Below are 11,612 nucleotides of genomic sequence, written 5' to 3'. Positions count from 1 at the left end.
CCCTGCCCCCTTTGTTGTCCTCTCTCCTTTCTTCATTCAGCTCTAAGGCCACAGGCAGCCGTCTGGGCCACTCTCCTTGAGAAACCGCTCCCCTTCCTTCTCAGCACAACCATGGTTTTAGCTAAACCCAGGCCTCCTCTTTCTCCTTGCCTTCTTTGCAGCAGCCTACATAGGCTGGAGAAACAGTCACACTGACAGGCACCGAAACATTGCTGGGCCATCCTGCTGCCTGTTTCTACTTCTCTCCTAGATCTCTCTCCTCGCTTTGCCAACATCTGCTCTCTTGTCCTCACTTTCAACTGATGTCGTTTTCTACTTATATGAGAAAGTAGAGAGTTCCCATCACCAGAGAACTCCCCCCAAATCCTGCCTGCACACCCCCTTGCCTTCCAGAGACTTTACATCAGACTCTCTCCTTTGTACAGAGCTGAACCACCCATGCTCCTACCTCCCTACCTAGTCCTCCCTTTGCCAGCAATTCTCCTCTATAGGATCACTCCTGTTAGAACCAACAATCTCTCCACTTCCCTTCTCTTTCCAGTTTTGGCCCCATTTCTCTGCTCTTGTTTTTAGCAAAAACACCTCAGAAGAGTTGTCTGTCTCACCGCCTTCAATCCTCTCCTATCATTCCCTTCTAAGCCCTCAGACGGACTTAGTCCGCCATCACTCCATCAAGAGCTGTACTTGTCAAGGCCATCAGTGTCCTCGTCTTGCTCAGTTATCAATTCCCCACCCTAACCTCACAGGACCTACCAGCAGCACCTGATGTGGCTAATCTTTCACAGTCTTACTTGGCTCCCAAGCTACCACCCTCTCCTGGTTTTCCTGACTTGACATCTCCCTCTCTTTACTGGCTCCTTCTCTTTTCAACCTCTTTTCCCCTTTTGTAAGGGAGTACCCAGACCCCGGCTCAGTCTTTGACCCCTCCTTTGCTATCTGCATTTTCTTTCTTTTTTTTTTTTTTGTTAAGATTTTATTTATTTATTTGTAAGACAGAAAGAGATAGAGCAGGAGCGAGGGAGAGGAGCAGAGGGAGAAGCAGGCTCCCCTGTGAGTGGGGAGCCCAACACAGCGGTGCATCCCAGGACCCTGGGATCATGACCTGTGCTGAAGGCAGATGCTTAACCGACTGAGCCACCCACAGCGTCCCTCTGCATTTTCTTCCAATGTGATCTCATCCAGTTGCAAGGCTTCAAACACAAGAAATGTGGGGCGCCTGGGTGGCGCAGCGGGTTAAGTCCTCTGCCTTCAGCTCAGGTCATGATCTCTTGGCCACGAGACGCATCCATCGGGCTCCCTGCTCAGCGGGGAGCCTGCTTCCTCCCCTCTCTCTGCCTGCTTGTGATCCTTCCGTCAAATAAATAAATAAAATCTTTAAAAAGTGAATAAATAAATACAACAAATGTGCTATGGAATGCCGAGTTTGCACCCCAGGCCGGACAGCCCCCCTGAACCCTATACTCATATACCCAATTCCTTTGCAACCTTAACATGAAGCATGAACCAGAAACTCATCTTTATTTTGCTGAGCCGCTGAGAGTCCGGGGTCGTTCCCGAAGCATGCAGCGGGCTACAGAACACTGGCCCCTTGTGTCCAGACACCCAGGATCCCTCGCGCGGCGGCTTGCGCTCCCTTGCTACGTTGCCTCGCGCTGCCGGTGCCCCGCTCTACGGCGCCCCCGCCGGGTCCATCCAGGGAGCAGCCGCTCTTCCATCTACGTCCTCCGACGGCCTCGGGTCTCCCGGTGTGAAAGTCAAAGTCCTCACGAAAGCCCGCCGGCCCCGCTCCGGCCCCTCCTATCCCTGATCTGGGCCCGCTTCTGTCCCGCGGCCCCGTCCGGTGACCACGGACGTCCGACGTTCTCACACGTGCCCCCTCCGGCCCACTCCGCTCGCGCCCACCGCTCAGCCGGGCGTCCCCCGCCCTCCCTCGGACCCCAGCCCCAGCCCCCGACCTGCGCGCGTGCCCTCCCGCGCCCCTAACCGACGCGCGGCCGGGGCCTCCGGCGTGGCGTGACAGCCCGCGAGGGCGGCTGCCGGCCAACGCGGTGCGAGCGCTCGGAGGCCGCACGCCCCGGGGCGCCCGCTCGGGAAGGAGCCGGACCCGCCGCCCCCGCCGCCGGCACGTCCCCGCCGCCCGCTCAGCAGCGGCAGAGCCGGGGGAGGCCGCGGGGCCTCAGGGCGCGCCGCGTGGGCAACCGCGCGCCGCCGGGGTCCTGCGCTCGGCCCGGGCAGGAGGGCGGGCGCGCGCGGGCCCAGGTCCCGGAGGCGCTCGGCCCCCAGCCCCGGCCCCCGCGCGGCGTCCTGCGGAGGCGGGGCCGTTTGCCGGGCGCCGCAGCGAGCCCCGCAGAAACCGCAGCGCGCAGGGCCCCCCGTCGACCCCTCCGCGAGGGAGGTCGCGCGCGCGGGCCGGGTCGCGGGGTCGGGCGTGGGGACGCGAGGCCGGGGGCCGCGCGCTGGTCGCGGGGTCGGGAGCCCGGAGCCGGCAGCGGGGAGCCGGGAGCCCGAGCGCGGCCTCCAGCACAAAGCTTCCCGCGAAACTGACGTAGCGCGGGGCGGCCGCGCAGGCGCCGCCCCTGGCCGCGCCCCTCCCCCCCCCGCACTCCCTCCGCTCCTCAACGCGCCGGCGCACTCTCCCTCCTCCCATTGGCCGCGGCGCGGCGGCGCGCGCCGGCCGGCGCAGTGCGCGCCCCGCGATTGGCGGGTCGGCGGCGGGCGGGGGTGTGTCCGCGCCCCGCCCCGCCTCCGGCTCCGCTCGCGGTGGTGCGCGCGGCGGCAGCGACGGCGGCGGCGGCGGCGGCAGCGGCGGCGCGTGGCAGGTCCGGCGGGCGCGAGGCGGCGGCGGCCCGAGCCCGGCCCAGCCTCGTCCCGCCTGGCCCCGACCCCGGCCCGCCGGCCCGGCCCACCCGGCGCCGCCCCGGCCCGGCCCCGGCCCCGGTCCCGGCCCGGCGCCTCCCGAGGGAGCGGCGCCGCCGGTCGAGCGCAGGCCCGGCCATGACCGACTTCAAATTGGGCATCGTGCGGCTCGGCCGGGTGGCCGGGAAGGTGAGCGGCGCGGGGGCGCGGGGCCGGGGCCGCGGGTCGGGGGGTGCGGGGCCGGGCGGGCGGGCGGGCGGGCGGCGGCGGCGGCGGGTCTCCGCGGGCCAGGACGGGGCTGGCGGCCGCGGGCAGCGCGGCGCCCTTCCGAGGCGGGCCGCTGGCTCGTTGGCGTCTCGGTGCCTGGCCGTCCGCAGTGGAGCTTCGCGCAGGGCTCACGCCGCCCGCGGTGGCCGGGGCTGGACGGGCCTCGGTGGGCCTCCCAGAGCAGGGCCTCCCTCTGCTTCTCTCCCTTACCGGGCCCCGCCCTCCGCGTGGTCGAGGCCGGGGCTTCCTGGCACCTGTGGGCATTGAGGCTTGGCTGTTTCCAGGAGCCGGCCGGCCGTGCAGCTGCACCAGCCACGGACCTTACCCTGGATGGGAACCCTGTTCCCATCACCAGCGGCGGAAGCTTCTGGTGGGAGAGAGGAGCAGAGGCAGTCAGATGAAGGTAAAACCGGCTTAGATCTTAGAAAAAGGCTTTCCGAGCAAGAATGCGACTGGTCCGTTTGGGGGACGTTTCCTGCGTTTCCTGCAAGAGGAACGTGGCACTTTGCCTAGGGAAGGGGGGCTCCCCGCAGCTCCGCGATCCCTCTGACTCGGGGCCGGGCGAGCTAACGTCCTGCCTTCAACTCACTCGGAACGTTTTTGTGAGCAAGCTAAGCGAGCAGCAGCTCGGGGGTACCGCCCCCCACTTAATAAACGCGTTCACGGAAGCCTTCTGGATGTTCCGCCTCCATCCAGGGCCCCTTCCTCTGTTCTGAGCAAGCGCCCTCTCGGGTTGGGCTTACCCGCGCGCTCAGACACACAGCCTAGAGGTCAGCCAGCTCAGTGGCCCTTCGGTTCTCGCACATGTGGATGGGAAGGGAGGCCTGATGTCTGCTCCTCGGCTACAGTCTCCTGCTGTAGGGGGTGGGCTGCCTCGTGCCCCTCACCTGCTGCACAGCCGGAAGGGCCAGTTTCTGTCTGAGGCTGATACTTGGCTGTGGCCCTGAACGTAACATGTTGAAACGTGATTGATTTCAGACCAAGTACACACTGATAGATGAGCAAGATATCCCGCTGGTGGAGGGCTACTCCTTTGAGGTAAGGGTGGCTGTTTCTCGGCTGACGTGCTTTCAGTCAGTGCCGGGGGAGGGTCGCGAGGGGCGGGTTTTATCCCCTGCGAGGGCAGCCTCGCTTTCACCGCCACCGCCACCGTGATGTGCGTCCTCTCCCACTTTCACCCTGGTGGCTGACTCTTCCCGAAAACAGATCAAATTGTGTCACGTTTGTGGTTGAATGCTCAACTGGACAAGCCCTGGCTGCCTAGGAGACTGTCCAGGGCCACCTCGCCTTCCCTCTGGCCGGGCCCCGCCGTCGCTGCTGGGCCCTGGTGCCGTCCATTCTCTCGTCTTCCTGAGCCCCCCTGCCTTCTGCTGTGCTCTTCTTGGTGAGCTTCGGCTCACCCGCCAGTCCTCCCCGACCGGCTCTTTCCCTCCGGAAGTCCTCCAGGGGTCTGTGGAGCCGCTACCCTGTTACCGCCGCACGCGTGCTTTCGCGGTGCAGGTGACCCCAGCACAACGCGAGTTTGAACTGCACGAGTTAACTTAGATGTGGGTGTGGTACTTTTGTTTTTTGGTTATTTGGGGGGATTTTTTGGATAAATACACCCCAGTACTGTAAGTATTTTTTCTCTTTATGACTTTCTTAAAAACCTCGTTCTTTCTCTAACTTTACCTTATTGTAAGAATGTAGCGTATGTTGTGTTTAAAGTACAAAGTATGTGTTAGCTGTCTCTGAGAAATCACACAGATCTTCAGCTGTGTGGGGTTCACTGTGCCTGACCCCTACACGTTCAGGGGTCAACTGTTAGTTACTTGTCCAAGCGTTTTTCTCACTGAATTGTGGGATTTTTCTAAAAATGAGAAAGTTTATTTCTCTGTGTCTGCAGTATTTCTCAGAGTGGGTTGTGAGTGCATGCTTGTTGGGATACAGGGCCGGCTTCTCATGTCGGGGAGCCCCTGCAGAGCCCTGGGTCCCAGAAACAGGCCTCATATATGTGCGCTGGCTTGTCTGTTTCACTTCACTTTCCTTCAGAGGAATTCGGCGTGGAGCTGAGAATCAGGCTTCGTAACAGATCCTCTCCTCATTCCCTCTCAGGCCCGGATGGAAGTGGACGCAGACGGAAATGGTGCTAAGATATTTGCATATGCCTTTGACAAAAACCGAGGAAGAGGGTCGGGGAGGCTCCTTCACGAGCTGTTGTGGTAGGTGTTCTCCGGCTGCTTGCTTCCTGTTTGGGTGCCGCGTGAGCCCTGTTGTGCACAGGGCACCCGGCGTCCGTGGAGCAACCTGCCTTGACACAGCCTCCTCTGGGGTAGGGGGGGCTCGGCTCCCTCCACTGTGTTCTTGCTGAGCCTGTGAGTGGGCCGTGAGGGACGACCTGCCTCTCCTTGGCGCGCGTGGTGGAGTTCCGAAATGCTTGCCGCTGCTCGGGTGGGGTAAGCTCCAGGCTCCGCGTGTGATGCTCGGGGTCCCATCCCGGCTTCTTGCCGCCTAGGTCTTCGGTCAAGGGGCTGAACTGCCAGCATGGTCCATCGTGTTTGGCCACAGTCTCGCGTAGTTGGATTCCTCGCAGCAGCCTTGCTCCTGACTGTCCCCGGCAGTGTGGCAGGGGCCCAGTTCGGGCCCCGGGGCTGCAGTTGGTGGGGGGGTGCAGAGGCGGCAGATGGCGAGAGTTGTCTGTTTCCTAGGGAGCGTCACCGGGGAGGCATCGCTCCGGGGTTTCAGGTGGTGCACCTCAACGCCGTGACCGTGGACAACCGGCTGGACAACCTGCAGCTGGTGCCGTGGGGCTGGCGGCCCAAAGCCGAAGAGACGTCCAGCAAGCAGAGGTGGGTCTCCCCAGGGCCTGCTGGCACCGGCGGGGGGCCTCCGGGGGAGAGCCCTCCTCCAAGCTCTCGTGTTGCTGTGTTTCTGTTTTTTAAAGATTTTATTTATTATTTGAGAGAACGTGTATGGGCAAGAGAGCGGGCAAGGGAGCACAGGGAGAAGAGCCCACACTGAGCCCGACGCAGGGCCCCATCCCAGGACCCCGGGGTCATGACCTGAGCCGAAGGCAGCTGCTGAACTGACTGAGCCGCCCAGGCGCCCCATCTTCTAGGCGCTTGTTACCAAGAGGGCCCATGTCTCTATTCTGTGCTCTGATCTGTGGGAGGGGAGACCTTGGTTATTTTCCTCCAAGTATGGGATCCTTGTTTACTTCATGGGGGTGGGATGCCGTTTTGATGGTGATCTTTTGGGTTGGTTCTCTAGGTTGGCTGTAGTGGGGAGAAGAGCTGTCTGGTGCTTGTACATGGGCAGGACTTCTGCTCCGTGCCCCTGTACACACTCGTGCGTCTTTTTGTCTAAACGTTTCATCTAAGTAGTTAAAAAAAGCAAGACATGGGGGCACCTGGGGGGCTCAGTTGGTTAAGTGTCTGCCCTTGGCTCAGGTCATGTTCCTTGGGGTCCTGGGATCGAGCCCTGTGTCGGGCTCCCTGCTCAGCGGGGAGTCTGCTTCTCCCTCTGCCTCGGCACCCCTCCCTCGTGCTCTCCCACTTGCTCTCTCAAATAAATAAATAAATAAAATCTTTAAAAGAAGCAAGGTAGTGTGGTTTGGGGGCTCTGCTGTTCAGCCTCCACCACTGTGTGGCCCTGCAAACACTGCTTCTGCTCAGGATAGCACAGGTAACCCACTTGGGCAAGTAGGATGCTGAGAGCAGTTACCATGGCCCCAAGAGCAGCCCTGGTATGAGCTTCATGGAGCCCTTGAGAAGAGCTGGGGAACCAGCAGGAGGGGAATTGGGAACCAAAATGAGCCAGGATGTTCTCAGCCACTGTGTACCATCTGTGGGCTCACAGGGGCTCTCTGGGGTTCGTGTATGCCCTCAGGCCTCTGGGAAGCCTTTCATCAAACAAAATGAAGGTGGTGTTATCAACAGAACAGTAAGGGCAACTCGGGAGGCCAGTCAGTGTCCACATCTCCCCTGGGTTGTCCAACATGGACACTTGTTCAGTGGGGGCACTGGGATCTGCCCCCACGACACTGGACAGGTCTTCCCACTGTGGGCCAACAGGGCGCTGTCTACCTCTTTACCCAGCAGTGGATCTGCTCCTTTTAGGAGCTCTGGGTTATGAAGTCTGTCGCTTTAGGCCTTTGTGTGACTCATGGTTTGGCCAACCTATGGCTGAATGTTACATTTACTCATTTGAACATTCTTTATGGTTATGAGATAAGAGAACCACAATTGAAAACACATTTTTGGGAAAGGGTCCTTTGCACCCCAGGCTACCCTGTGGAGTGGTCTCTGCTGGGTCGTGGCCTGGCTGTCCCCATGCTCCTCTAGGCTGCTCCTGGGAGGCCCAGGACTGAGGCTGTGCTCTTGAGGCTTTCTCCTTTGTGACCTCCCAGGAGACAATGAAGTGGTGCCATCCTTAGTTTGTTGTCTAGGGATGGAGACTCCCAGCAGCGGTCACACCGTGGGTCAGAGCTAGCCTGAGTGGTTGTCATGGGTCAGAGCTAGGCTGAGTGCAGCGTGAACTCCCAGCTGGCCTGGGCAGTGTGTGTCCTTCTCTTTCTCAGCTGGTGGCTTCCACATGGCTGGTTCTTGTGGTGGGAATCAACCTGTCTTTGAGGCCGGGAATATGGCCCCATGGATTCTCCCAGGCCTGCACATCCCGCCTGGCTTCCCTTCAGTGCAGCGGCCACAAGGGCGACTCATCTGGGGGCAGGGGTGGAGGGGCTCTTTGTCAAAGCATGTTTTCTTTGCTTTCTGCTTTTAAAAGCCATCTGGGGCCCAAGTGTGCCTCTGTCTTGTAGGATTTCATTGAAAGCTCTGAAGGCAGCCAGCAGACTCCTACATCCCAACTCTTCCCCTTTTCTTTCCTTTAGAAAACTTTTCTCATTGCGGTAAAATGCATGTAACATTTACCATTTTAACCTCTTTTTTTTGGAGATTTAAATATTTTAGAGAGAGAGCATGCATGCGTGAGAGTGTGCCCAAGGGGCAGGGAGGGCAGGAACCGGCAGAGGGAGAGGGAGAGAGAATCTCAGGCTTGGCTGAGCCCGAGCCCCACCTGAGCTGCACCCCACAGTCCTACAGTCACAGCCGGAGCCACAACCAAAAGTCAGACGAGCAACTACGCCACCCTGGTGCCCCCATCGTAACCATGTTTGAGTGGCCAGTTCGGTGGCATCGCATACACCCACCATCCCCACCATCCATCCACCTTCAGAACTTTCCCACTGTCCCAAACTCAGACTCTGTCCCATTAGATACGGACCCGTCCCCTCCCCAAGCCCCCACCTTCCCGTTCTCCGTTTCTGGATCTGACTCCTCTAGGGTCTCCTGGGAGTCCTGTCCTACAGGATTTGTTTTTTCGATACAGGCTTATCTCAGCACAACGTCCTCAAGGTCTGTCGCTGACGGAGCCTTTGTCAGGATTTCCACCCTTCTTAAGGCTGAATGATGATCCATTCTATTTCTCTACCACGTCTCACCTGCTGGCGTGTTGACAACGACCGGCACTTGCGTTGTTTGCACACCTCCGCTGCGGCGAATACTGCTGCGGTGAGCCCGAGAGTTCAGCTGTCTCTGTGAGACTCTGCTTCCGGCTGGTCGGAGTCTGTGCCCCGCAGTGCAGGTGCTGGGCTGTAGGGCGGTTCTCCTTTCACCTTTCTGAGGTGCCGCCACCCTCATTCCCGCGGCGGCTGCGCTGCTCCCGACCCCGCCCGCAGCGCGCGAGGGCTCCCGTCTCTCCGCGTCCTCGCCGGCACTCAGTACGCGCTGGGTTTGCTTTGTTTCCCTCATCCTAATGAGTGTGTGGTGATATCTATCTCGTGTCGGTTTTCATTTGTATTTTCCTGACGATGAGTAACGATAGTCATCTTTTCGTGTGCGTACTGGCCATTTGTACATGTGCTTTTAGAGGAGTGTATTCTGGTCTTTTGGCTATTTTTAGAGATTTATTCATTTACTGGTGGGGGAGGGAGAGAGAGAATCTCAACTGACCTCCCGCTAAGTACGGAGCCCGGTGTGGGGCTCAGTGTGACAACCCTAAGCTCATGACCCGAGCTGAAATCAAGAGTCTGATGCTTAACCTACTGAACCACCCAGGCTCCCCTTGCCTTTTTTTTTTTTTTTTAAGATTTTATTTATTTATTTGACAGTGAGAGGGAACACAAGCAGGGGGAGTGGCAGAGGGAGAAGCAGGCTTCCCGCTAAGCAGGGAGCCCAACGCGGGGCTGAATCCCAGGACCCTGGGTTCGTGACCTGAGCCAAAGGCAGATGCCTAACGAATGAGCCACCCAGGTGCCCCTCCTTTTGCCTGTTTTTAAATCTGGTGGTTTGGTGTTTTTCTTGTTGGGTTATGGGAGATGTTTGTATATTCTGGATGTTAATTTCTTATCAAATACACGATTTGCATATATTTCCCTCATTTTGTGGGTTGCCTTTTTAGCTCTGTGGATAGTGTCCTTTTTTGTTGTTCTTCTAAGTAAGCTCTAGGCCCAGTGTGAACTCTTGACCCAAACATCAAGAGTTACGGCTCTGCCATGCTGACTGAGCCAGCCGGGTGCCCGGAGGGCCTGCATTAAGGTCCTTGATCCATTTTGAATTAATTTTTAAATGTAACCGAGTCTCTCCAGGCCTGGTGCCCATGGGGGTGGTGGGGTGAAGGGGGTGTTAGCCTGCTCCTTTGCAGCCTGGCACCAGGGTGGGCTGCGGACTGCCTGCACTTTCCCCACCCACCCTGTGCTCCAGTGGGGCCCCTCGGGGAGCCTCAGGTCTCACGTCAGGTAGGATTCCTTAGTTGTACGCTTCTGGTCCGCTAAGGGCATAGAGCAGCTCACCGCATCAAAGGGGAGGTCGCTGGGGCAGAAGCAGGGAGGAGGACCGCCAGGCCTTGCTCTGGTGGCCGGGCTTGGCCGGGTCCCGGTCCTGAGACCACGTGTCCTCTCCCCCTGCCGTGTGCCCGTCAGTCCCAGATCAGGGGGTTGAGGAGTGAGGTAGACATAGCCCTGCCGTGTACCGTGTAGTGGGTCGGTCCCTGATGCCACACACAGATCAGCCCCGCAGCGAGTGCTGTGTGGGGGCAAAGAGAAGCCAAGCTCAAGATGTCGTGAAAACCGAGCAGGGCAGACAGTTTGTCCTGAGGTCGCGTCCCCGTCGCACCCCTGCCTTGGCGGTGTCTGGCGGGAGCGTGCTGAGGCGTCTGCTTGTCTTTTCCAGGGAGCAAAGCTTATACTGGCTGGCGATTCAGCAGCTCCCCACGGACCCCATCGAGGAGCAGTTCCCTGTCCTGAACGTGACCCGCTACTATAACGCCAATGGGGACGTGGTGGAAGAGGAGGAGAGCTCCTGCACCTACTACGAGTGCCATTACCCGCCCTGCACGATGATCGAGAAGCAGGTACCAGTGCGGCCGCGCCCCCCGCCCGGCCCCTCCGGTGGCTCCCCGGCCACAGCGGCTTTTCCGCGGCAGCTTCGGTGCATGGGCTCGCCCGGCCCTTTCCGATGGGGATGTAGCATCGGCCCCGCAGCCGGTCCCCTGGCGCTACGGTGAAGCCGTGGTTCTCTGTGTTCTTTCAGCTGCGCGAGTTCAACATCTGCGGGCGTTGCCAGGCGGCCCGGTACTGCGGCTCCCAGTGCCAGCAGAAGGACTGGCCGGCCCACAAGAAGCACTGTCGGGAGAAGAAGCGCCCCTTCCAGCACGAGCTGGAGCCCGAGCGGTGACCGCGCCGCCGGACCTTCCTTGGGCGCGGCAGACACAGACCGGCGGTCGGCCTGGAGGTGCCGGAGGAGCCAGTGGCTCGCAGCCTGGCGGCTGCCGCGGAGGCCACCGTCACGGGGACTTGGTGGGCTCAGTGATCCCCGCGGTGTTCAGCTCCGAGCACAGACGGCCGGGGAGGCTCCCACTGGGATGCTTCTCGTTATTTATATGTTAATACGTTTGTAAACTCATGTACAGTTTTTTTGGGGGGAGGCAGTGGGAGGGTTAGAAATTACAAATAGAATCATTTGCTGTAATTCTCAAATGGCAAACGGTCAGGACACGTGTTTAAAAAGTCTAAGAAGTGTCACGTGACGGAAGCTTCTCTGCGCGGCTGCAGCCCCGGGGAGCGTGGCCTGCCTGGGGTCGCGTCTACAAGGCACAGTAAAGGGGTGGAATCATCGAGTGCCTCGGCCGTTCTTCGTTCTCCTTTTTGCCCTCAATGCCATTGAGCTTTATTTCTGAGTGAATCAGGGTGGTCTAGGGCTGGGGGTGCAGCGTTGCCTTTCTTTCTGGGTTGAGAGAGAGAGGAGGCAGGTGGGCATGGAGTGGGAGACCCAGCCCCACGCTTGTCCTGTGGCAGGGGTGGCCGGGGACGCTGGAGCAGGTGGCCCTGTTTGGCAGGCATGGAATGTTCTCAGCCCCGGCGCAGGTAAACTCTCACCTGGATTCACGCACTGAGCGGCGGGGCTTGTGCCCGGCGGAGCGCCGGAGGTCCTGCCTGTGTGCTGGAGTAAGCAGGG

The 11,612-nt window shown here is 59.8% G+C and overlaps 1 protein-coding gene across 1 annotated transcript; it reads left to right on the top strand.

Moving 5' to 3' along the window:
* Positions 1-2,994: 2,994 nt before the first annotated feature.
* ZMYND19 (zinc finger MYND-type containing 19) lies at positions 2,995-11,276 on the top strand (the record flags this gene model as incomplete). The annotated part of the gene is given in 8 exon segments (XM_080819303.1): positions 2,995-3,045; positions 3,408-3,497; positions 3,500-3,526; positions 4,102-4,161; positions 5,218-5,324; positions 5,811-5,951; positions 10,329-10,509; positions 10,689-11,276. Coding segments are annotated over 8 exon segments (801 nt in total). The 3' UTR covers positions 10,833-11,276.
* Between the last annotated feature and the right edge of the window lie 336 nt (positions 11,277-11,612).

Source organism: Martes martes (assembly GCF_963455335.1).
Source record: "Martes martes genome assembly, chromosome: 12".
Classification (NCBI taxonomy): domain Eukaryota; kingdom Metazoa; phylum Chordata; class Mammalia; order Carnivora; family Mustelidae; genus Martes; species Martes martes.
This window is presented reverse-complemented; position numbering and strand designations above follow the sequence as displayed.